Raw genomic sequence first — 27,753 nt, forward strand, 5'->3', positions numbered from 1 at the left:
CGGTTCTACTTGGCACAAACACTAATTAAACACAAAAAAACACAACCAAAACAGAGGCTAAATAATTTATTTATTACTAAACGGGAGCAAAAATCAAGGAATAAAAATAAAATTGGGTTGCCTACCAACAAGCGCTAACGTTTAACGCTCCTAACTAGGCATAACAAGCAAGAATAGATCTAGGTATTGCCATCTTTGGTAGGCAATCCATAAGTGGCTCTCGTGATAGATTCATATGGTAATTTTATTTTCTTTCTAGGGAAGTGTTCCATACCCTTTTTTAATGGAAATTGAAATCTAATATTCCCTTCCTTCATATCAATAATTGCACCAACCGTTCTAAGGAAAGGTCTACCGAGAATAATAGGGCAAGAAGGATTGCAATCTATATCAAGAACGATAAAATCTACGGGCACATAATTCCTATTTGCAACAATAAGAACATCATTAATTCTTCCCATAGGTTTCTTAATATAGGAATCCGCAAGATGCAAGTTTAGAGAGCAATCATCAAAATTACGGAAATCTAGCAAATCACACAAAGTTTTGGGAATAGTAGAGACACTAGCACCCAAATCACACAAAGCATAAAACTCATGACCTTTAATTTTAATTTTAATAGTTGGTTCCCACTCATCATAAAATTTTCTAGGGATAGAAACTTCCAATTCAAGTTTTTCTTCATAAGATTGCATCAAGGCATCAACGATATGTTTAGTAAACGCTTTATTTTGACTATAAGCGTGAGGAGAATTTAGCACGGATTGCAACAAGGAAATACAATAAATCAAAGAGAAATTTTCATAGTTAAATTCCTTGAAATCCATAATAGTGGGTTTAGCAACATCTAGGGTTTTAATTTCTTCAATCCCACTTTTATCAAATTTAGCATCAAGATCTAAATACTCTGAATTTTTAGAACGCCTTCTAGGTAAAGGTGGATCATATTCAGTCCCATCATTATCAAGATTCATATTGCAAAACAAAGATTTAATAGGGGACACATCAATAACTTTTAGATCTTCATCATTATTTTCATAGGAACTAGAAGAACACGCTTTTATAAAGGCATCTTTCTTAGCACGCATCCTAGCGGTTCTTTCTTTGCACTCGTCAATGCAAATTCTCATGGTTTTGAGAGACTCATTGATATCATGCTTAGGTGGAATAGATCTAAGTTTCAAAGAATCAACATCAAGAGCAATTCTATCAACGTTCCTAGCCAAATCATCAATCTTAAGCAATTTTTTCTTCAATCATAGCATTAAAATTCTTTTGCGAAGAAATAATTCTTTAATATTAGATTCAAAATCAGAGGGCATCTTATTATAATTTCCATAAGAATTGTTGTAGGAATTACCATAATTATTAGAGGGATTACTAGGATAAGGCCTAGGATTGAAATTTCCTCTATACGCGTTGTTGCCAAAATTGTTCCTACCAACAAAATTCACATCCATAGATTCATTATTATTCTCAATCAAAGTAGACAAGGGCACATCATTAGGATCAGAAGAAACACTCTTATTAGCAAATAATTTCATAAGTTCATCCATCTTTCCACTCAAAACATTAATTTCTTCTATCGCATGCACCTTTTTTAGTAGATCTTTCAGTATGCCATTGAGAATAATTAACCATAATATTATCTAGGAGTTTAGTATCTTCTCCTAAAGTAATTTCCATAAAAGTGCCTCTCGCGGCCGAATCTAAAAGATTTCTAGAAGCAAAATTCAATCCGGCATAAATTTTTTGTATAATCATCCACAAATTTAAACCATGAGTAGGGCAATTACGTATCATTAATTTCATTCTCTCCCAAGCTTGTGCAACATGTTCATGATCAAGTTGCTTAAAATTCATAATATCGTTTCTAAGAGAGATGATCTTAGCGGGAGGAAAATACTTAGAGATAAAAGCATCTTTGCACTTGTTCCATGAATCAATATTATTTTTAGGCAAAGATGAAAACCAAGCTTTAGCACGATCTCTAAGAGAAAAAGGAAATAGCTTCAATTTAACAATATCATTATCGACATCTTTCTTCTTTTGCATGTCACACAAATCAATGAAGCTATTAAGATGGGTAGCGGCATCTTCACTAGGAAGGCCGGAGAACGGATCTTTCATGACAAGATTCAGCAAAGCAGTATTAATTTCACAAGATTTAGCATCGGTAAGAGGAGCAATCGGAGTGCCGAGGAAATCATTATTGTTGGTATTGGTGAAGTCACACAATTTAGTATTATCTTGAGCCATCATGACAAACAAGCAAACTAACACACAAGCAAACAAAAAGCAAATGGGCAAAGAGAGGCAAATAGAGAGGGAGGATAGAGAGAGAGGGCGAATAAAACGGCAAGGGTGAAGTGGGGGAGAGGAAAACGAGAGGCAAATGGCAAATAATGTAATGCGGTCGATAGGGATTGTGATGGGTACTTGGTATGTTGACTTTTGCGCAGACTCCCCGGCAACGACGCCAAAAATTCTTCTTGCTACCTCTTGAGCACTGCGTTGGATTTCCCCAAAGAGGAAGGGATGATGCATCAAAGTAGCGTAAGTATTTCCCTCAGTTTTTGAGAACCAAGGTATCAATCCAGTAGGAGGCTACGCTCAAATCCCTTGTACCTACACAAAAACAATAGCTCAACGCAACCAACGCGCTTAGGGGTTGTCAATCCCTTCACGGTCACTTATGAAAGTGAGATCTGATAGAGATGATAAATAATATTTTTGATATTTTTGGTATAGAGATGCAAAGTGAAAAGTAAAAGGCAAAGTAAAAGCAAAGCAATAATAAAGTGATGGAGATTAATATGATGAGAAAGAGACCCGGGGCCATAGGTTTCACTAGTGGCTTCTCTCAAGAGCATAAGTATTCTACGGTGGGTAAACAAATTACTGTTGAGCAATTGACAGAATTGAGCATAGTTATGAGAATATCTAGGTATGATCATGTATATAGGCATCACGTCTGAGACAAGTAGACCGAAACGATTCTGCATCTACTACTATTACTCCACTCATCAACCGCTATCCAGCATGCATCTAGAGTATTAAGTTAAAAACAGAGTAACACCTTAAGCAAGATGACATGATGTAGAGGGATAGTTTCATGCAATATGATAAAAAACCATCTTGTTATCCTCGATGGCAACAATACAATACATGCCTTGCTGCCCCTTCTGTCACTGGGAAAGGACACCGCAAGATTGAACCCAAAGCTAAGCACTTCTCCCATGGCAAGAACAACCAATCTAGTAGGCCAAACCAAACTAATAATTCGAAGAGACTTGCAAAGATAACCAATCATACATAAAAGAATTCAGAGAAGATTCAAATATTATTCATAGATAGACTTGATCATAAACCCACAATTCATCGATCTCAACAAACACACCGCAAAAACAAGATTACATCGAATAGATCTCCACAAGAGAGGGGAGAACATTGTGTTGAGATCCAAAAAGAGAGAAGAAGCCATCTAGCTACTAACTATGGACCCATAGGTCTGAAATAAACTACTCATACTTCATCGGAGAGGCTTGGATGATGATGTAGAAGCCCTCCGTGATCGATGCCCCCTCCGGCGGAGCTCCGGAACAGGCCCCAAGATGGGATCTCATGGATACAGCAAGTTGCGGCACTGGAATTAGGTTTTTGGCTCCGTCCCCGATCGTTTGGGGGTACGTGGATATATATAGGAGGAAGAAGTACGTCGATGGAGCTTCGAGGGGCCCACGAGGCAGGGGGCGCGCCCTAGGGGGGCGCCCTCCACCCTCGTGACCGCCTCGTGGCTTTCTTGACGGAGGGTCGAAGTCTCCTGGATCTTATCTGATGAGAAAATCACGTTTTCGAAGGTTTCATTCGGTTTGGACTCCGTTTGATATTATGTTTCTCCGAAACACTGAAATAGGCAAAAAACAGCAATTCTAGGCTGGGCCTCCGGTTAATAGGTTAGTCCCAAAAAATAATATAAAAGTGGAAAATAAAGCCCAATATAGTCCAAAACAGTAGATAATATAGCATGGAGCAATCAAAAATTATAGATACGTTGGAGACGTATCATTCGGCTAGGTGTGCAAAGGGAGAACCACTGCGATTGTGCTTCCAGCTCACATGGTTAAGCACCTCAGTGGAGAAAGCCAAAAACTAACTGTCACAATAAGTGTAAACTGGTCAGCGATCCGATGACTGTGTTAAATGACGGGCCATTCATAACATTGGTCTAAGTGTTTACGGCTTGACCTCGACTATCACCGAACACTACCGGGGGCTAGTAACTGGCCTCCCAAACTAAATCCTCAATATTTTGCTCTTACATTAGAGCTAAGGTTTCATGATCATACTTAGCATGACAACCTAAAGAAAGGAACCGATGGCGGGACTATTTTCTTTGGAGGACATTCTTTATGTTAAACAGTAATATAACATATCTCTCTGCGTACCTTTGTTTATGAAACCGTATGGTCATATTGCCTTGTTTGTCGTAAATCTTTGCCCTCATAAAGGCTTTATAAAGTAGGACAAACACTCCTCGGCTAATGGCCGAGGAGGTGGAAGCCGATGGTCGGTCAACAAAGTTTTGTACAACGCGGATCCGAGCATTAATGACGTAAAGTACTTGGATACATAGAGTCATTACACATAATTTGTGATTTTACTATGGATATCGATCCTTAATTCGGTCACCCATGCCCACATTAAGGCTCGGGGGCTACTGGGCTTCGGGTTTATTATTTACAAATATTAAAGGGACACATCGATCCCCTAATCTGGTGTTGCCACCCGACCAGTGTCTCGGGGGCTACTGCATTGCCTGTCCAATGCAGAAAATTTTATGTGCAATATAGTTTCTGAGGAAATTTTGATCCTTAGGTTGGTCGGCCGCACCCAACCTGAGTCTCGAGGACTGAGCACGTCGCTTTTTGTGTCCTGAAGTATTCTGCCGAGCTAGGACTTGATCCTCAGGCCGATTTTTCAAATCAACCTGAGTCTCAGCGGCTACTGGGATCAGCGGTCTTACGTCATCCTTCAGGTGCATCTCTAGTTTTAGACGGATACACACCTTGAGGGCTACTGGCTATATATCTCGGTAGAGAATAAATTGCACCAATCAAAAATATTGACAAAAAATCGGCTCACAGTCGGGGTGGTGCACCACCTCGGAAGCAGTCCGGCATAAAGCTCGGGCGCCAGTGGCTGGCCCCATAGAGGGCATTTCCGGCATTAAGCTCGGCTAGACTCCTTCAACCTTTTTGAACCAAGGTGATCTATGATACCTCGGATATAGTCCGTCGTTGGAGCTTGGACATAGTCCGGCGTTGGAGCTTGGACATAGTCCGGCGTTGGAGCTCGGATACATTCCGGCGTTGGAGATCGGAAGCGGTCTGGCGTTGGAGCTCGAAAGCGGTCCGGTGTTGGTGCTCATCTGCAAAAGATACCTCGAATATAGTCCGACATTTGAGCTCGAACGCAAGAGGACACTGCCGCCCAGGAACGACTTCAAACCCGAGGTGTGGCATAAAAATAACAAGGCATTGATAAAGGCCGAAGACTTAAAGGGCTCCTTGGATACCCGACGTGTGAGATCTTCAGATTTAGCTCGGCAATCCTCAAGATAGAAGATGGGAAGATTTGTTGAACCAGTTTTCAAGACCGACGACCGAAGACGAAGAACAGTTCAAAAGAACCGAGGAGCGTCCCCAACTTGAAGACCGGTTCAGGGGGCTACTGACGGTGTCCTGGACTAGGAGGTACTCACCACATCGTCTCCTGATCAGTTGGATTGGGCCGAGGACCCCCATGGCCGGTTACTCATGGGCCAGTTCGGGTAGCTGAGGACATATACGAGGAAGATTCCACAAGACTTGGTGATCAAGACAAGGACTCCTCTCCACCGACATATTCGAATAGGACTCTTGTTATCCTAGGCCTCTGGTATGTTATATAAGCCGAGGCCAGGCTAGTCAATAGATGATTATGACATTATTCATCATACCCTTAGGTTTTAGACCACAACATATGATCTTTATACGTCTCCAACGTATCTATAATTTTTTATTGCTCCATGCTACTTTATCTACTGTTTTGGACTATATTGGGCTTTATTTTCCACTTTTATATTATTTTTGGGACTAACCTATTAACCGGAGGCCCAGCCCAGAATTGATGTTTTTTGCCTATTTCAGTATTTCGAGGAAACAGGATATCAAATGGAGTCCAAACGGAATGAAACCTTCGGGAACATGATCTTCTCACCGAACGTGATCCAGGAGACTTGGACCCTACTCCAAGAAGTTTCCGGGGAGGTCACGAGGGTGGAGGGCGCCCCCCCCCCTAGGCGCGCCCCCTGCCTCGTGGGCCCCTTGGAGCTCCACCGACGTGCTCCTTCCTCCTATATATGCCTACGTACCCCCATTAGACCAAAGAAGGAGCCAAAAACCTAATTCCACCGCCGCAACTTCCTGTATCCACGAGATCCCATCTTGGGGCCTATTCCGGAGCTCCGCCAGAGAGGGCATCCATCACAGAGGGCTTCTACATCAACACCATAGCCCTTCCGATGAAGTGTGAGTAGTTTACTTCAGACCTTCGGGTCCATAGCTAGTAGCTAGATGGCTTCTTCTCTCTTTTTGGATCTCAATACAATGTTCTCCCCCTCTCTCGTGGAGATCTATTCGATGTAATCTTCTTTTTACGGTGTGTTTGTTGAGACCGATGAATTGTGGGTTTATGATCCAACTTATCTATGAATAATATTTGAATCTTCTCTGAATTCTTTTATGTATGATTGAGTTATCTTTGCAAGTCTCTTCGAATTATCCGTTTGGTTTGGCCAACTAGATTGGTAGTTCTTGCAATGGGAGAAGTGCTTAGCTTTGGGTTCAATCTTGCGGTGTCCTTACTCAGTGACAGAAAGAGTTGCAAGGCACGCATTGTATTGTTGCCATCGAGGATAACAAGATGGGGTATTTATCATATTGCATGAATTTATTCCTCTACATCATGTCATCTTGCTTAAGGCGTCACTCTGTTTTTAACTTAATACTCTAGATGCATGCTGGATAGCGGTCGATGAGTGGAGTAATAGTAGTAGATGTAGGCAGGAGTCGGTCTACTTGTCACGGACGTGATGCCTATATACATGATCATACCTAGATAACCTCATAACTATGCTAAATTCTATAAATTGCTCAATAGTAATTTGTTCACCCACCGTAGAATATCTATGCTCTTGAGAGAAGCCACTAGTGAAACCTATGGCCCCCGGGTCTATTCTCATCATATCAATCTCCATTACTTTATTTTACTTGTTTTGCTTTTACTTTTCACTTTGCATCTTTATACCAAAAATACCAAAAATATTATCTCTATCAGATCTCACTCTCGTAAGTGACCGTGAAGGGATTGACAACCCCTAAGCGTTGGTTGCGAGTTGCTATCGTTTTGTGCAGGTACGAGGGACTTGTGCGTGACCTCCTACTAGATTGATACCTTGGTTCTCAAAAACTGAGGGAAATACTTACGCTACTGTGCTGCATCACCCCCTCCTCTTCGGGGAAAACCAACGCTAGCTCGAGACGTAGCAAGAAGGATTTCTGGCGCCGCTGCCGGGGAGGCCTACGCCAAGTCAAGTCAAGATTTACTCTCCCGTCAATGAGCCATTTCTGGCGCCGTTGCCGGGGAAGCCTACGCAAAAGTCAACATACCAAGTACCCATCACAATCTCTATCTCTCGCATTACATTATTTGCCATTTGCCTCTCGTTTTCCTCTCCCCCACTTCACCCTTGCCATTTTATTCACCCTCTCTTTCCCTTTGCCTTTTGTTTGCTCGTGTGTTAGTTTGCTTGCTTGTCGTGATGGCCCAAGATGCTACCAAATTGTGTGATTTCACCAATACCAATAACAATGATTTCCTTAGCACTCCGATTGCTCCTCTTGCCAATACTGAATCTTGTGAAATCAATACTGCTTTGTTGAATCTTGTTATGAAAGATCAATTCGCCGGCCTTCCTAGTGAAGACGCCGCTACTCATCTAAATGGCTTTGTTGATTTATGTGATATGCAAAAGAAAAAGGATGTCGATAATGATGTCGTTAAATTGAAGCTATTTCCTTTTTCGCTTAGAGATCGTGCTAAAGCGTGGTTTTCTTCTTTGCCTAAAAATAGTATTGATTCTTGGAACAAGTGCAAAGATGCTTTTATCTCTAAGTATTTTCCTCCCGCTAAGATTATCTCTCTTAGGAACGATATTATGAATTTTAAGCAACTTGATCATGAACATGTTGCACAAGCTTGGGAGAGAATGAAATTGATGCTACGTAATTGTCCTACTCATGGTTTGAACTTATGGATGATTATACAAAAAATTTATGCTGGATTGAATTTTTCTTCTAGAAATCTTTTAGATTCGGCTATGGGAGGCACTTTTATGGAAATCACTTTAGGAGATGCTACTAAACTCCTAGATAATATTATGGTCAATTATTCTCAATGGCATACTGAAAGATCTACTAATAAAAAAGTGCATGCTATAGAAGAAATCAATGTTTTGAGTGAAAAGATGGATGAACTTAGGAATTTATTTGTTAAGAGTGTTTCTTCTGATCCCAATAATATTCCTTTATCTACTTTGCTTGAGAATAATAATAAATCTATGGATGTGAATTTTGTTGGTAGGAATAGTTTTGGTAACAACGCGTATAGAGGGAATTTTAATTCTAGGCCTTAACCTAGTAATCCTTCTAATAATTATGGAAATTCCTACAACAACTCTTATGGAAATTTTAATAAGATGCCCTCTGAGTTTGAGAGTAGTGTTAAAGAGTTTATGAATTCGCAAAATAATTTCAATGCTTTGCTTGAAGAGAAATTGCTTAAAGTTGATGATTTGGCTAGGAACGTTGATAGAATTTCTCTTGAGGTTGATTCTTTAAAGCTTAGATCTATTCCTCCTAAGCATGATATCAATGAGTCTCTCAAAGCCATGAGAATTTCCATTGATGAGTGCAAAGAAAGAACCGCTAGGATGCGTGCTTACAAAGATGCCTTTATTAAAGCGTGTTCTTCTAATAACTATGAGAATCAAGATGAAGATCTAAAAGTTATTGATGTGTCCCCTATTAAATCTTTGTTTTGCAATATGAATCTTGATGAATCTGATTATGATCTTCCCTTACCTAGAAGGCGTTCTAAGAATTCTGAGTTTTTAGATCCTGATGATGAAATTGATAAAAAAGGGATTGAAAGAAATAAAAATCTAGATATTGCTAAACCCACTATTTTGGATCTCAAGGAATTTAACTATGAAAATTTCTCTTTAATTGATTGTATTTCCTTGTTGCAATCCATGTTAAATTCTCCTCATGCTTATAGTCGAAATAAGGCCTTTACCGAACACATTGTTGACACCTTAATGCAATCTTATGAAGAAAAGCTTGAGTTGAAAGTTTTTATTCCTAAAAAACTTCATGATGAGTGGGAACCTACAATTAAGATTAAAATTAAAAATTACGAGTTTCATGCTTTGTGTGATTTGGGTGCTAGTGTCTCTACTATCCCCAAAGCTTTGTGTGATTTGTTAGATTTCCGTGACTTTGATGATTGCTCTCTAAACTTGCATCTTGCGGATTCCACTATTAAAAAGCCTATGGGAAGAATTAATGATGTTCTTATTGTTACAAATAGGAATTATGTGCCCGTAGATTTTATCGTTCTTGATATAGATTGCAATCCTTCATGTCCTATTATTCTTGGTAGACCTTTCCTTAGAACGATTGGTGCAATTATTGATATGAAGGAAGGGAATATTAAATTCCAATTTCCCTTAACAAAGGGCATGAAACACTTTCCTAGAAAGAAAATAAAATTACCATATGAATCTATCATGAGAGCCACTTATGGATTGCCTACCAAAGATGGCAATACCTAGATCTAGCCTTGCTTTTGTGCCTAGCTAGGGGCGTTAAACGATAGCGCTTGTTGGGAGGCAACCCAATTTTATTTTGTGTTTTTTGTTTTTGGTTCTGTTTAGGAATAAATAATCCATCTAGATTCTGTTTAGATGTGGTTTTATCTTTTAATTAGTGTTTGTGCCAAGTTAAACCTATTAGATCTTCTTGGAAGATAGTTATTTGATCTTGCTGTAATTTCCAGAATCTTTGCGCTCAGTGCCCGAATTGTCAAAAATCACCAGAACGTGATAAAATAGTGATTCCAATTTCTGCTGATCAATAAACAAATTTCCCAGGTCGTCTAATTTTGGTAGAAGTTTTTGGGTTCCAGAAGTTTGCGTTAGTAACAGATTACTACAGACTGTTCTGTTTTTGACAGATTCTGTTTTGCGTGTGTTGTTTGCTTATTTTGATGAATCTATGGCTAGTAAAATAGTTTATAAACCATAGATAAGTTGGAATACAGTAGGTTTAACACCAATACAAATAAATAACAAGTTCACTACAGTACCTTAAAGTAGTCTTTTGTTTTCTTTCTCTAACGGAGCTCACGAGATTTCTATTGAGTTTTGTGTTGTGAAGTTTTCAAGTTTTGGGTGAATTCTTTTGATGGATTATGGAACAAGGAGTGGCAAGAGCCTAAGATTGGGTATGCCCATGGCACCCCCAAGATAATTCAAGGACACAAAAAAGTCAAAGCTTGGGGATGCCTCGGAAGGCATCCCCTCTTTCGTCCACTTCCATCGGTAATTTACTTGGAGCTATATTTTTATTCACCACATGATATGTATTTTGCTTGGAGCGTCTTGTATTATTTGTGTCTTTGCTTGTTAGTCTACCACAATCATCCTTGCTGTACACACCTTTTGAGAGAGCCATGTATGAATTGAAATTTGTTAGAATACTCTATGTGCTTCACTTATATCTTTTGAGCTTGATAGTTTACTCTATGTGCTTCACTTATATCTTTTTGAGCGTGATAATTTTTGCTCTAGTGCTTCACTTAGATCTTTTAGAGCATGGTGGTGGTTTGTTTTAAAGAAACTTGATCTCTCATGCTTCACTTAGATTATTTTGAGAGTCGTTAATAGCATGGTAATTTGCTTAATGTTAATATACTTGGTATTGAAGATATGTGAAACTTTCTTTTTAGTGGGTTGAATACTAAGATAAGTTTGATGCTTGATAATTGTTTTGAGATATGGAGGTGATAATATCATAGTCGTTCTAGTTGAGTAGTTGTGAATTTGAGAAATACTTGTGTTGAAGTTAGCAAGTCCCGTAGCATGCACGTATGGTTAAAGTTGTGTAACAAATTTGAAGCATGAAGTGTACCTGGCTTGTGTATCCTTATGAGTGGCGGTCGGGGACGAGCGATGGTCTTTTCCTACCAATCTATCCCCCTAGGAGCATGCGCGTAGTACTTGATTTTTGATGACTTCTAAATTTTTGCAATAAGTATATGAGTTCTTTTGACTAATGTTGAGTCCATGGATTATACACACTTTTACCTTTTCGCCATTTGCTAGCCTCTTCGGTACCGTGCATTGCCCTTTCTCACATTGAGAGTTGGTGCAAACTTCGCCGGTGCATCCAAACCCCGTGATATGATACGCTCTTTCACACATAAACCTCCCTATATCTTCCTCAAAACAGCCACCATACCTACCTATCATGGCATTTCCATAGCCATTTTGAGATATATTGCCATGCAACTTCCACCATCATCATCATCATCATCATCATGACATGCTTTACTTTTGTCATATTGCCATTGCATGATCTTGTAGTTGACATCGTATTTGTGGCAAAGCCACCATGCATTATTTTTCATACATGTCACTCTTGATTCATTGCACCATCCCGGTGTTGGAAATATGCCCTAGAGGCAATAATAAATTGGTTATTATTATATTTCCTTGCTCATGATAATCGTTTATTGTCCATGCTATAATTGTATTGATAGGAAACTCAGATACATGTGTGGATATATAGACAACACCATGTCCCTAGTAAGCCTCTAGTTGACTAGCTCGTTGATCAATAGATGGTTACGGTTTCCTGACCATGGACATTGGATGTCGTTGATAACGGGATCACATCATTAGGAGAATGATGTGATGGACAAGACCCAATCCTAAGCCTAGCACAGATCGTGTAGTTCATATGCTAAAGCTTTTCTAATGTCAAGTATCTTTTCCTTAGACCATGAGATTGTGCAACTCCCGGATACCGTAGGAATGCTTTGGGTGTACCAAACGTCACAACGTAACTGGGTGTCTATAAAGGTGCATTACAGGTATCTCCGAAAGTGTTTGTTGGGTTGGCACGAATCGAGACTGGGATTTGTCACTCCGTGAAAACGGAGAGGTATCTCTGGGCCCACTCTGTAGGACATCATCATAATGTGCACAATGTGATCAAGGAGTTGATCACGGGATGATGTGTTATGGAACGAGTAAAGAGACTTGCCGGTAATGAGATTGAACAAGGTATCGGTATACCGACGATTGAATCTCGGGCAAGTACAATACCGCTAGACAAAGGGAATTGTATACGGGATCGATTGAGTCCTTGACATCGTGGTTCATCCAATGAGATCATCGTGGAACATGTGGGAGCCAACATGGGTATCCAGATCCCGCTGTTGGTTATTGACCGGAGAACGTCTCGGTCATGTCTGCTTGTCTCCCGAACCCGTAGGGTCTACACACTTAAGGTTCGATGACGCTAGGGTTATAAAGGAAGTTTGTATGTGGTTACCGAATGTTGTTCGGAGTCTCGGATGAGATCTCGGACATCACGAGGAGTTCCGGAATGGTCCGGAGGTAAAGATTTATATATGGAAAGTTGTTGTTCGGGTTCCGGAAAAAGTTCAGGTTTTTTCGGTATTGTACCGGGAAGCTTCCAGAAGGTTCCGGAGGATTCCGGAGGGGTCCGGAGGTCCGGAAATTGTTCCACCACATCCAATACAGTAGCATGGGCTGTAAGGGGGCGCCCTAGCCTTAATGGGCCAGGGGAACCAGCCCCCCCAAGGCCCATGCGCATGGGAAAGGGGAAACCCTAAAGGGGGAGGCCTCCACTTGACTTGGGAGGCACTCCTCCCCCCTTGGCCGCCCCCCTAGATGGGATCTAGGGCTGGCCGCACCCCTTGGGGTGGGAAACCCTAAAGGGGGCGCAGCCCCCCCTTCCCCCTATATATAGTTGAGGTTTGGGGCTGCCATACACATGAGAACTTCTCCTCTTGGTGCAACCTTGCCCCTCTCCCTCCTCCTCCTCTCCCATGGTGCTTGGCGAAGCCCTGCTGGATTGCCACGCTCCTCCACCACCACCACGCCGTTGTGCTGCTGCTGGACGGAGTCTTCCTCAACCTCTCCCTCTCTCCTTGCTGGATCAAGGCGTGGGAGACGTCACCGGGCTGTACGTGTGTTGAACGCGGAGGTGTCGTCCGTTCGGCACTAGGATCTCCGGTGATTTGGATCACGACGAGTACGACTCCTTCAACCCCGTTCTCATGAACGCTTCCGCTTAGCGATCTACAAGGGTATGTAGATGCACTCTCCTTCCCCTCGTTGCTGGTTTCTCCATAGATAGATCTTGGTGACACGTAGGAAAATTTTGAATTTCTGCTACGTTCCCCAACACCCGGTACACCGCCGGAGGCATTCATATAGAGTCATATCTTGTTCTAGTATCGAGTTGTAATCATTATGTTGTAATCAATAGACGTGTGATGATCATCATTATTAGAGCATTGCCCAATCAAAAAAAAGAGAAAGGCCAAAAAGAAAAAAAGAAAGGCCCAAAAAAAGAGAAAATAAAAAGGGCAATGCTACTATCTCTTTTTCCACACTTGTGCTTCAAAGTAGCACCTTATTCTTCATGTAGTGAGTCTCATATATTGTGCTTCAAAGTAGCACCATGATTTTCATATAGTGAGTCTCATAAGTTATCTTGTTCATACTAGTGGGAATTTTTCATTATAGAACTTGGCTTGTATATTCCAACGATGGGCTTCCTCAAAATGCCCTAGGTCTTCATGAGCAAGTAAGTTGGATGCACACCCACTAGTTTTCTTTTGTTGAGCATTCTTAGCTCTAGTGCATCCGTTGCATGGCAATCCCTACTCCTTGCATTAACATCAATTGATGGGCATCTCCATAGCTCATTGATTAGCCTCGTTGATGTGAGACTTTCTCCTTTTTTGTCTTCTCCACACAATCCCCATCATCATATTCTATACCACCCATAGTGCTATGTCCATGGCTCGCGCTCATGTATTGCGTGAAGGTTGAAAAAGTTTGAGATTATATGAGTATGAAACAATTTCTTGGCTTGTCATCGGGGGTATATAAGTTGGGAACATCTTTGTGTGACGAAAATGAAGCATAGCCTAACTATATGATTTTGTAGGGATGAACTTCCTTTGGCCATGTTATTTTGAGATGACATAATTGTTTGATTAGTATGCTTGAAGTATTATCATTTTTATGTCAATATGAACTTTTGTCTTGAACCTTTCGGATCTGAATATTCATACCATGATTAAGAAGATTTACATTGAAATTATGCCAAAGTATCACTCCGCATCAAAAATTCTCTTTTTATCATTTACCTACTCGAGGACGAGCAGGAATTAAGCTTGGGGATGCCTGATACGTCTCCAACGTATCTATAATTTTTGATTGCTCCATGCTACTTTATCTACTGTTTTGGACTATATAGGGCTTTATTTTCCACTTTTATATTATTTTTGGGACTAACCTATTAAACGGAGGCCCAACCCAGAATTGTTGTTTTTTTGCCTATTTTAGTATTTCGAGGAAACAGAATATCAAACGGAGTCCAAATGGAATGAAACCTTCAAGAACGTGATCTTCTCACCGAACGTGATCCAGGAGACTTGGACCCTACTCCAAGAAGTTTCCGGGGAGGTCACGAGGGTGGAGGGCGCGCCCGCCCTAGGCGCGCCCCCTGCCTCGTGGGCCCCTCGGAGCTCCACCGACGTGCTCCTTCCTCCTATATATACCTACGTACCCCCATTAGACCAAAGAAGGAGCCAAAAACCTAATTCCACCGCTGCAACTTCCTGTATCCACGAGATCCCATCTTGGGGCCTGTTCCGGAGCTCCGCCGGAGAGGGCATCCATCACGGAGGGCTTCTACATCAACACCATAGCCCTTCCGATGAAGTGTGAGTAGTTTACTTCAGACCTTCGGGTCCATAGCTAGTAGCTAGATGGCTTCTTCTCTCTTTTTGGATCTCAATACAATGTTCTCCCCCTCTCTCGTGGAGATCTATTCGATGTAATCTTCTTTTTACGGTGTGTTTGTTGAGACCGATGAATTGTGGGTTTATGATCCAACTTATCTATGAATAATATTTGAATCTTCTCTGAATTCTTTTATGTATGATTGAGTTATCTTTGCAAGTCTCTTCGAATTATTCGTTTGGTTTGGCCAACTAGATTGGTAGTTCTTGCAATGGGAGAAGTGCTTAGCTTTGGGTTCAATCTTGCGGTGTCCTTACTCAGTGACAGAAAGAGTTGCAAGGCACGTATTGTATTGTTGCCATCGAGGATAACAAGATGGGGTATTTATCATATTGCATGAATTTATTCCTCTACATCATGTCATCTTGCTTAAGGCGTTACTCTGTTTTTAACTTAATACTCTAGATGCATGCTGGATAGCGGTCGATGAGTGGAGTAATAGTAGTAGATGCAGGCAGGAGTCGGTCTACTTGTCACGGACGTGATGCCTATATACATGATCATACCTAGATAACCTCATAACTATGCTAAATTCTATCAATTGCTCAACAGTAATTTGTTCACCCACCGTAGAATATCTATGCTCTTGAGAGAAGCCACTAGTGAAACCTATGGCCCCCGGGTCTATTCTCATCATATCAATCTCCATTACTTTATTTTACTTGTTTTGCTTTTACTTTTCACTTTGCATCTATATACCAAAAATACCAAAAATATTATCTCTATCAGATCTCACTCTCGTAAGTGACCGTGAAGGGATTGACAACCCCTAAGCGTTGGTTGCGAGTTGCTACCATTTTGTGCAGGTATGAGGGACTTGTGCGTGACCTCCTACTGGATTGATACCTTGGTTCTCAAAAACTGAGGGAAATACTTCGCTACTGTGCTGCATCACCCCCTCCTCTTCGGGGAAAACCAACGCTAGCTCAAGACGTAGCAGATCTCGAGGTAGATCAACTCTGTACTCGATACTCCATCAATATAAACAAGAGCAGGACGTAGGGTTTTACCTCCATCAAGAGGGCCCAAACCTGGGTAAACATCGTGTCCCCTGTCTCTTGTTACCCATCGATCCATGATACACAGCTTGGGACCCCCTACCCAAGATCTGCCGGTTTTGACACCAACACTATCATCCGTAATAAGCCAGGCAATCACATACATCATCCCGTGACTAACTCATTAGTCATTTGCTTGCAAGGCTTACTATGATGTGTATTACCGAGAGGGCCCAGAGATACCTCTTCGATACTCGGAGTGACAAATTCTAATCTCGATTCATGCCAACCCAAACAGGACACCTTCAGAGATACCTGTAGAGCATCTTTATAATCACCCAGTTATGTTGTGACGTTTGATAGCACACAAGGCATTTCTCTGGTATCCGAGAGTTGCATGATCTCATAGTCAAAGGAATATGTATTTCACATACATGAAATCAGTAGCAATAAACAGAGCAATCAAATGCTAAATTAATGGATAGGTCTTGTCCATCACATCATTCTTCTAATGATGTGATCCCGTTATCAAATGACAACTCATGTCCATGGTTAGGAAATCTTAACCATCTTTGATGAACGAGCTAGTCTAGTAGAGGCTCACTAGGGACATGGTGTTTGTTTTTGTATTCACACATGTAAGGTTACCGATCAATACAATTATAGCATGAATAATAAACCTTTATCATGAATAAGGAAATATAAAATAACAACTTTGTTGCCTCTAGGGCATATTTTCTTCAGAAACACCATACTGTTAAAGGGGGTCTAGGTGATACATAAATCGTATTTCCGGGGTGATGCTCAAAACCTATACAAAGCCTAATTCTTCAAGTGAATACTTTGAAAATCTCCGGCAGTGCTGACAAATTTGTCAGAGACGGAGATGCAGTTCTTCTGGTCACTGACAAATTTGGTCTGACTGTTAGGATTTTGCCAGAGCGATCTGCATACTGTGAGGAAATTGAGTGCCCGACGAATTTGAGAGTCCAAATTTCGACCGTTGTTGTGCAGAGTGACAGCCGTCGAGTGAATCCTTATCCTGAGAATTGTCATGTTCCAAGGGGCATTTATGACAATTTATGTCGGGTTGCCCCTGGCTATCAGCCGTCCCCCACAACTACTAGTTGGTTGGCTGCTCTAGAGAGAAATTGACACTTGTCATTTGAGAGCAACCCTTCCTCTGATGACTTTATGAGAAACCCAAGTGAGGAAAAACCCAACCAGAGCCAAAGTGATTGAGCATCACTAAAGAGTTTGATCTGGGTGATCCGACGCCTATTACCTTTGAAGACTGTCATTCTTCCAGACAGTTAGGCGTCATGTTCTGAGCACCCAAGAGTACTTGTGGTGTACCAGTGAACGAGTCTATGAAGGTTTTGAAAGTTTACCTTAAAGACTTACCACGAGTGATTGGGCGAGGTCTGTTGTGACCTTAGCTGAAGACGAATACGGTGAAGACTTAGTGTCTTCGGAGTTCATTCTCAGCCGCCTCAACCGGACATATAGTTGATACAACAACTGGAACTGATCTATCAAATCATCGTGGCATCGCCAAGTCTACCTGGTTTCACATTCCTCAACCCCTTATTTCTGTTATTCCGTTGTTGAAGAATCTGTGATCTACTTACTGAAGAATTTGAACCGAAGACTTTCATCATGTTGTTTTTCATTTCTTCAGTACATCTTCCGTATGCCAGAATGCTTGTATGATTGCACGTTTTTCACTTGCATCTATCTTATATGTATGCTTTATGTTTCTGTGATGAATTAGTGTCGCTCCTGTTTTTATTTCTTCACTCTGATCTTCGTCAAATTTATCAGAGTTTGACGAATTTCTAAAAATTTCCGTTCACCCTCTCTGGGAGTAAACCCGCGCTTTCACCAACACATCCGCGAGTCATCAAAATGACCCAACAAACCTGACACAATGCTCGGCCAGATAGAGCCATTTGTTAGTGACCATATGAATGAAACCCTCAACCCCAAGGCCTCCAGCGCCTTACCTCTCTAGGTGTTTATCATCGGCGCCTATGACGGTAGGGTTAGAAGGCTATTGCCGGGGCCAGTGGCCTACTTTGACACGCAGGCATGACCGAATGACATAGCTGGGGGTCTACGACCGCTGGCGATAGCCCATTAATCCTACCTTCGGGGTATTTGGCGGTAGCAAAAGGGGTCAAATCTGAGCAAACTTTAAAACATGGTCAGACAAGGTCAAAACAATTTTTTTGGCCTGCAAGGCTGACCGCTGCATGCACCCTCCTATTAATCCGTTTAAGTCTTGATCTTGAAAAAAATCCCCCCAAATCAGGGAAATCAGATTGTACGGGAATAGGAGCTTATTACTACCTTCCATCTTCTAATTACGAGACTCTTATTTTTGTTCAACCGCCATTAAACTTGTAACCAAATTAACCCCCACCCTTCCAAAAAAGAAAAAGAAAAACTCAGCCTTCTCTTCTTTTACAGCCATGGCGATGTCGACTGCGGATGGTCGAGATGCCATCTAAACAACGCCCAACCATCAACGGTCCGAGGAGCCCAATATAACAACAGCGAAGGCGGGGCAGTCGAGCACTCCAGTCCACCTCCGTTCTCTGTTTCAGTGTCTTGTTCCCTCTCCCCGATCTCGGCTCCTCCAGGCCTCGTCCTCGTGCACTCCGCCGCCGCCAGATCGAGGCACGCTCGCTCTCGCTCCCCCCTGTCCTTTGTCACCTGCAGAATCGAATCGAATTGAATCCTCCCCCCATTCACCCCTGCTGTCGAGGGATCGCGTGCGCGATGCGACGGCTCTTCGCTTGATTCCGTGGCGCGCTTGCGTGTGAGGTGGCTGACGCTGGGTTGCTTGTTCTGATTTTGCAGGTCGGAGCTGGGCTTTGGAGCGGCCATGGGTTCAGACCCCAGAGGTATTGTTTCCTCCCAGCTTTTTCCAAGGCAATGAGCTGCTCACTGTCAGTAGTTCAGTGAGACTCAGTTTTTCTGTAACTACTACATAAGCGATCTGCATCGAAAGGATTGTGGCCTTGACTCGGTTCAGATAAACACATTGATCTAAGGTGTTGATAGGCACCAATTGGCAGTCAGTCTTTTGTTTTAATCCTTATTCGTACTTGCCAATGATATTGGTTTTTGTTTTCTTTCTCGATCCTTGGCATATTTGAATTATGCTGTGCGGTTGCCAGTATAACATACTCCATGAGTAGTTGATATGCTTACGCAGCATACATGGTGATAATGTCCATCATTGACTATAGGCTAATTTCCCTTTTCCTCCTCTAGATCAGCTTGGTTATCTTTTTTTTTTTTGCTGCATTACCACTGGAAACAATTGATTCCAACCGCAAGAAAAAGGAAACAGTTGATTCGCTAGTAGCGTGACATCATGCCAGATCACAGATTCTTATATTTTTTGTTTGGTGCCTTGCGCAAACTTGTACAAATAAAGAGAAATCTGGCATCTACCAGATGGCTTCCCTGATCTTCAGTGTTTAGTCATGCCTTCAGAAGTTCAGAGTATAATCATGCTCTGTGTAGTTAGCAATTGCATGGGAGCCTGCTAGATGGTTTTGCTGTATGCTGCAATTAGTAACTTTTCCTTTTATTACTGACAGATGTATGTGTTGTTGGGGTTGCACGCACCCCTATGGGTAGTTTCCTTGGTGGCTTGTCTTCCTTGCCTGCTACGAAACTTGGCTCTATAGCAATTGAAGGTGATATCAATACTTTCTCTCTGTGTACCCCAGATGGTATACTTTGTTCGGTTTGGTAACATCTTAATATTAAAATAATTACCGGGGTGATCAGCTGCTCTGAGAAGAGCAAATGTCGATCCATCCCTTGTGCAGGAGGTCTTCTTTGGCAATGTCTTGAGTGCTAACTTGGGGCAAGCTCCTGCAAGACAAGCTGCTTTAGGTGCAGGGATACCAAATACGGTTGTTTGCACCACAGTCAACAAAGTTTGCGCATCTGGCATGAAAGGTCTGAATTCTTGTGACCATGCTTGTATAATCTGTGTACTAAATTTCCTGAAGGGAACCAATTTTTTCTGACCATGATCCGTTTTCCTTCCTTTCTATACAGCGACCATGTTTGCTGCGCAATCAATTCAACTGGGAATCAATGACATTGTTGTGGCAGGTGGGATGGAAAGCATGTCGAATGCTCCGAAATACATCGCTGAAGCTAGGTCAGCCAAGTGTTCTTCTGGTTCTACTTTTGTGTAGTGCATAAATGAAGTACGATCATTTTCTTGCATACACTAAGCATACTAGGGAATACAATGCCAAAATATCTGTTCAAAATTTTGTGTGTCAGACCTTAAGTTTAGATTGCCTTTTCAGTACTCTCGTGTCGCTCATTCATTCATTATTTATTAACATGTTTACACTATATTATGTTCTTGGATCTTGGTTAACATGGATTTAAAACTTTACTGTTAATGTATGGCTGTTTACGTCTTGGTGTTGACTTACTGATTTGTGCAATCAAATGCAGAAAAGGATCTCGTTTCGGACATGACAGCCTCGTTGATGGCATGCTTAAGGATGGCCTTTGGGATGTATACGGTGATTGTGCCATGGGAGTGTGCGCTGAGCTTTGTGCTGACAATCATGCCCTGACAAGGGAAGACCAGGTAACTTGCCACAAATTGCAATAACCATATTCTGATGTAATTATAATTCTTATATTTGTCTAGTGCCAAAAGGGCACACATTGTCTTAGTTATTATGTACGGAGATTCAGTAGCGGTGAAGATTAATACCAAATACAAAAGTGCACATACAATCAGTCTTTCCAGTGTGAACTGATCACTGCCATAATCACCATTTTCATGCAGGTTCATTGTTTTATATCTTTTTTCTTCATCCCATAAATCATCATGTATGCTTTGAAGCAATAGCTGCAATTCTGCATTACTGCCAGTGTCTATTATCCACTATTAGTTTGCACTACTAGTTAGGGTAGGTTGAGTAAATGATCCTTCGTTGCTTGCTTCGAACATGATTTCACATATTTTGTTTGTATGGTTGCTTGAGACATGTAGATATTACTTTTATACTCCCTCCGTTTCTAAATATAAGTCTTTTTAGAGATTTCAGTATGGACTACATACGGATGTCTATAGACATACTTCAGAGTGTGTAGATTCACTCATTTTGCTCCGTATGTAGTCCATATTGGAATCTCTAGAAAGACTTATATTTAGGAATGGAGGGAGTATTATCTTATAGGTTGGTCTTCCGTGCAGAACAATATGCTTTGCACTTTAAATCACTTTGCAATTAGTTTTTGTAAAAAATTCTAAGAAGGGTGGGCCTTGCGCATCATAGATTATCTCCATTTGTTTCCTGGGTCTGGGATTGAATCAGCCTCCTTGCAAAAAGAAAGGCAAGGGAAGTGCTGCCTAGAAATTCCGTTCCCCAGAATCTGTGGGAGATTTCGGTATTGGGTACTCCCTTTTGTGTTTTATTGTTGTCGTCGGTGAATTTGATATACCAGCGTTAAACCTGTCGGATGCCTCCAAAATCTTCTAAGATTCGCTGTTTTGTTCTTAATCTGTAATCCATATATTTATTATTCGTGACATCTGAAATTTATATGTTCTTTATGTAGGATGCATATGCTATTCAAAGTAATGAGCGTGGAATTGCTGCTCGTGACAGTGGTGCTTTTGCATGGGAGATTGTTCCGGTGATTTTTCTGTCTCTTTGGCAAAGTAAGAAACTGTTCCTTTATTTGTTTCCCTAATGTTCTATGTCCTATCATCCAGATTGAAGTTCCTGTTAGTAGAGGGAAACCTGCAGTACTTGTTGACAAAGATGAGAGCCTAGACAAGGTAAATTTTCTAATAAGATGGCACAAATAAGCTATAAACAAGAAGATTATTTGGGGCAGCATGTATCTGGTCCTAATGCAGTGCTTTCACGTACTAGGCTAAAAAAGTACTAATAATCAGTACGTATTTTGTTGTTGGTAAACATTTCAATACTTTATCTTCATCATATAGTTAACTGCAAGAAGGAAAATATGTAGTTTGCATTTATTTGTATCTTGTGAATAAATGTCTAGGCTCTCATCTGCATCATATAACTATTGTCTGTCTCGTAGTTTGACGCAGCCAAGCTGAAGAAGCTACGACCAGCATTCAAGGAGAGTGCTGGTACTGTTACTGCTGGAAATGCTTCTAGTATAAGGTACCTGCTTGTTACTTATTTTATTTACAAGCCTTTTGAAGTCCTTCTGTCACATATTGTTTTGAAACCACTGCATGATATTCTGAAAGATGTGGTTTTCCTTCTTTCTTTCTATTTTGACATTTTATACTTTGTTCTACAATCTACACTATGCATTTAATTTTATTTGTGTTATTGTTGTCCTGCAATGCCATATTCAACTGCTCTTTGTTTCCAAGTGCTACTCCTGTTTAACATTTATGTTTGGGCGGCTCAGAATGTTTTTACTTCAGCCCAAGAGATGGTATATATTATTTTGTATTTATAACTGAAATTGGTTCATTTTCAAGAAAAAAATTGCCGAGGTTCCTATTGTGTATTAAACTTTTCAAGAAAATGCAAATGTAGTGTCTCGATGCAATGTTTATTGATAGATTAGGAATCCTCATATACATTAACTTCCTAGAGAGGCCAATCAAGGAACGCTAAGCTAGAAACTAAGTACCTGCACTGACTGTCTTTGACGGGCATTCTATGTACTCCCTCCAACTTCGTCGTGTGTTTGTTTATGCACTGAAAAATGTGATGCATCTGCACTGAGTAACATCTGTTTTCTTTTGAGTGGAATAGTGATGGTGCTGCAGCATTAGTATTGGTGAGTGGGAAGAAGGCTCAAGAACTTGGATTGCAAGTCCTTGCAAGGATCAAGGGATTTGCCGATGCAGCCCAAGTAAGCTACAGTACCCTTTTTTGTTTATCTTAGCTGGTAGTGAGTACAATTATAGGCAAGTGCATATAATTATGTAGGTTCTGGAAGGTTACAGGAGTCCGTCTTTCCTGGAATACTTTTATGTAATTGTAATCAGTGAAGGTTATTTGCTACCAAAATTGAATCCCTTAATGATATTTTTCAATTCCCATGTTACGCAGGCTCCTGAACTATTTACCACTACCCCAGCACTTGCCATACCAAAGGCTCTCAATAATGCTGGCCTAGAGTCCTCTCGTGTTGATTTTTATGAAATCAACGAAGCCTTTTCGGTATCTCTTGATCATTTCTGTTTATTTCTTAGTAATTAGTTAATTACATTATTTGAAATGGTATTTATTTTTATTTCTGAAAACAGGCTGTTGCACTTGCAAATCAAAAGCTTCTCGGAATTCCTTCAGTAAGTGCTTCCTTGTTTCAACCAAAATTACGTTTGCACCTGAAAATAAGTCAACATTCTTGCCAGAAACTAAATCTTGGTTACTGTGACTCGCTATTAACCAGCAATACTTATTAATCCGATTACCAGATGATAGTTACAACTCCCATGCTGACAACGGCTATGCTTGCAGGAAAAGATAAATGTACATGGAGGAGCTGTATCTTTAGGACACCCACTTGGGTGCAGTGGTGCTCGCATTTTGGTCACCCTTCTTGGTGTAAGTTCTTTCTTGAGGTGTTGTTTTGCATTTTGATCATCCGTGTCAGTCTGTTTTTCAGCATGGATCCTATTTTCTAGTAGAAGCTATTTCATGAGTAAATAATGATATCAAGTAGTAATCATAGGAATAAACATCTTGCCTGCAGAATACCACAAACAATAAGGGGTAAGACATTTTTGTTACAACTATTTGGCCATCTTCATGACTCCTTTTTGCGTCCAAAATATATGCAGAAAGGAGTTTAATCTGTAACCCGTACAATTGTTCCACATTGAGGCTTAAAAAGGATATGTGGAAGTTATATTCCGTGATTTCATTTACCATGTCTTCAGTGGTTCTATCCTCACTTGTTCAGATGTTGTCAGCATCTTAATTAGGTCATCGTGTCTTCAATGCCCGTTTCTCATAGTTCTTTTAAAATTAAACTAAGCAATACGGTGTTCTTTCTTCTCAATAGGTTCTTAGGGAGAAGAGTGGCAAGATCGGAGTTGCTGGTGTCTGCAACGGCGGTGGCGGTGCATCTGCGCTCGTTATGGAGCTCGCGTAATGAGCTCTGACACCAAAGATGGAGTCTGCATGTAAAATTCTATGTACTGTATTTCATAGTGCTGTGTCAGATTAAGTAATTGATTAACTTAGAACTTGTGTGCCGGTTTCTGATCTTACTCTAGATTGTTTTTATTTTATTTTCTCTTGTACTACTCCCTCTGTCCGAAAATACTTGTCATCAAAATAGATAAAAAGAGATGCATTTAGACGTATTTTAGTTCTAGATACATCCTTTTTCATCAATTTTGATGACAAGTATTTTCGGACGGAGGAAGTAGCTGTTTTGGACATTCTTGATTTAATAATGATAATAATTGTTGCAATAAAGCATTATTGTGCTACCAAAGGTACTCTCAGAAAGTGGTGGTTTTGTCCAATGATGATCGAGTCAAACTTAATTTTGGAAGAAAAAGTATCTTCTACCCTCTCTTTGTTTATTGAACTTTATCTTCTACCCTCTCTTAGTCTCTCCTTTGCCAACAATCTCGGCTTATCTACCCTGCCCCCTCCCTCCCCCGCGTCACCCTCCTCTGACGACACCCCAAGACACACCGCCCGCCACTCTACCTTGCCGCGGCGGCACCCTCCGTTGTTGGTCTGGCGGCGGGGGATCCGGCCACCCCCGGGGTGGCCTGGCCCCACGCGTCTCTAGCCGGTCGCGGCCCCCTGTCTCGCTATCCTCGGTCGCAGCGAATGCCCCTCCCTACACGCCTCCCCCTTCTGCTCGCGACCCGGTCTCCTTCCGGCGATTCTCGGGCCCCCTCCAACTGCTGCTCGAGCCTGCCGGTTGGCGGTGATGGCCAGTTGCGGGGCATTCACGGCCTGCCCTCCCGTGCAGGCGCCCCCCTTGTCTCCGACGGCCCTCCCCCAAGCCACGATGATGGCTCTCGCGCAGAGGCGTCGACGTGTACGCGGTTGTGGCTGGCTCTGGGCCCCTCGCGGCGTGTCTTTGCTTGTGATGTTCCGTCCCCGGCGGCTATAGCCCCGCGTCTCTCCGGTGTCCCTCGCTGCCGGCGTCCTCCACCGGGTTGCTCCGGCCCGGCGACCGGGTAGCTGCGCCCCTTCCAGCTTATCTGGCTAATCGAGATCATGACGGTCAAGGCCACGACAACTCGGATCTGCGTGCTTTCGGTCCTTGCTTGCCGGCGTCGTTGGACGCCGTCGCGGCAAAACCCCCACGTGGTTTGCCTCGTCGCCCACCCTACCGTGTACGCCTCAAAGCCCCCTTTTGCCAAATCTTGTGCTCTTGGGTGCAGAGGTGATGCCACCCTCCGAACGGCAAGTGCAGCCCCGCCAACCCCCCATGACTCAGTGATTCCAACCAGTGTTGGCCTCCCATCTACGTGTTGGGGAACATAGTAATTTCAATAAAATTCCTACGCACACGCAAGATCATGGTGATGCATCGCAACGAGAGGGGAGAGTGTTGTCTATGTACCCTCGTAGACCGAAAGCGGAAGCGTTAGCACAATGCGGTTGATGTAGTCGTATGTCTTCACGATCCGACCGATCCAAGTACCGAACGCACGACACCTCCGACTTCAGCACACGTTCAGCTCGATGACGTCCCGCGAACTCCAATCCAGTAGAGCTTCACGGGAGAGTTCCGTCAGCACGACGGCGTGGTGACGATGATGATGTTCTACCGTCGCAGGGCTTCGCCTAAGCACCGCTACGATATGATCGAGGTGGATTATGGTGGAAGGGGGCACCGCACACGGCTAAGAGATCAAGAGATCAATTGTTGTGTCTATGGGGTGCCCCCTTGGCCACGTATATAAATGAGTGGAGGAGGAGGGGGCCGGCCAAGAGGAGGAGGCGCGCCCAAGGGGGGGCAATCCTACTCCAAGTAGGTTTTGCCCCCCTTTCCTATTCCAACTAGGAGAAGGGGGAAGGAGGAGGTGGAGAGAAGGAAGGAGAAGGGGGGCCGCGCCCCCTTCCCTTTCCCAATTCGGATTGGGGCAAGGGGGGCTGCGCGCCACCTCCTGCTGCCTCTCCTCTTCCACTACTTTGGGCCCGTGAGGCCCAATAACCCCCCCCCCCCCCCCGGGGGGGGGGGGTGGGTTCCGGTAACCCCCCGATACTCCGGTATATATCCGATAACTCCCGGAACCATTCCGTTGTCCGAATATAGTCGTCCAATATATCAATCTTCATGTCTCGGCCATTTCGAGACTCCTCGTCATGTCCGTGATCACATCCGGGACTCCGAACAACCTTCGGTACATCAAAACTCATAAATTCATAATATAATCGGCATCGAAACGTTAAGCGTGCGGACCCTACGGGTTCGAGAACTATGTAGACATGACCGAGACATGTCTCCGGTCAATAACCAATAGCGGAACCTGGATGCTCATATTGGCTCCCACATATTCTACGAAGATCTTTATCGGTCAGACCGCATAACAACATACGTTGTTCCCTTTGTCATCGGTATGTTACTTGCCCGAGATTCGATCGTCGGTATCTCAATACCTAGTTCAATCTCGTTACCGGCAAGTCTCTTTACTCGTTCCGTAATACATCATTCCGCAACTAACTCATTTAGTTGCAATGCTTGCAAGGCTTAAGTGATGTGCATTACCGAGAGGGCCCAGAGATACCTCTCCGACAATCGGAGTGACAAATCCTAATCTTGAAATACGCCAACCCAAAAAGTACCTTTGGAGACACCTGTAGAGCACCTTTATAATCACCCAGCTACGTTGTGACGTTTGGTAGCACACAAAGTGTTCCTCCGGTAAACGGGAGTTGCATAATCTCATAGTCATAGGAACATGTATAAGTTATGAAGAAAGCAATAGCAACAAACTAAACGATCAAGTGCTAAGCTAACGGAATGGGTCAAGTCAATCATATCATTCTCCTAATGATGTGATCCCGTTAATCAAATGACAACTCATGTCTATGGTTAGGAAACATAACCATCTTCGATCAACGAGCTAGTCAAGTAGAGGCATACTAGTGACACTCTGTTTGTCTATGTATTCACACATGTATTATGTTTCCGGTTAATACAATTCTAGCACGAATAATAAACATTTATCATGATATAAGGAAATAAATAATAACTTTATTATTGCCTCTATGGCATATTTCCTTCATCTCCCACTTGCACTAGAGTCAATAATCTAGATTACACTGTGATGATCCTAACACCCATGGAGCCTTGGTGTTGATCATGTTCTGCTCGTGGAAGAGGCTTAGTCAACGGGTCTGCAACATTTAGATCCATATGTATCTTGCAAATTTCTATGTCTCCCACCTGGACTAAATCTCGGATGGAATTGAAGCGTCTCTTGATGTGCTTGGTTCTCTTGTGAAATCTGGATTCCTTCGCTAAGGCAATTGCTCCAGTATTGTC

The 27,753-nt window shown here is 42.2% G+C and overlaps 1 protein-coding gene across 1 annotated transcript; it reads left to right on the forward strand.

Annotated features, from left to right (window-relative positions):
• Nucleotides 1–18,646: 18,646 nt before the first annotated feature.
• LOC123101313 (acetyl-CoA acetyltransferase, cytosolic 1) lies at nt 18,647–24,763 on the forward strand (the record flags this gene model as incomplete). Its single annotated transcript, XM_044522822.1, has 14 exons — nt 18,647–18,912; nt 19,096–19,139; nt 19,845–19,943; nt 20,038–20,211; nt 20,314–20,419; nt 20,728–20,866; nt 21,847–21,924; nt 22,004–22,069; nt 22,342–22,427; nt 23,037–23,136; nt 23,337–23,447; nt 23,534–23,575; nt 23,748–23,834; nt 24,295–24,763. Coding segments are annotated over 14 exons (1,488 nt in total), but the record flags the coding sequence as incomplete, so codon positions are not given.
• Between the last annotated feature and the right edge of the window lie 2,990 nt (nt 24,764–27,753).

Source organism: Triticum aestivum, chromosome 5A (genome assembly GCF_018294505.1).
Source record: "Triticum aestivum cultivar Chinese Spring chromosome 5A, IWGSC CS RefSeq v2.1, whole genome shotgun sequence".
In the NCBI taxonomy this organism is placed as follows: domain Eukaryota; kingdom Viridiplantae; phylum Streptophyta; class Magnoliopsida; order Poales; family Poaceae; genus Triticum; species Triticum aestivum.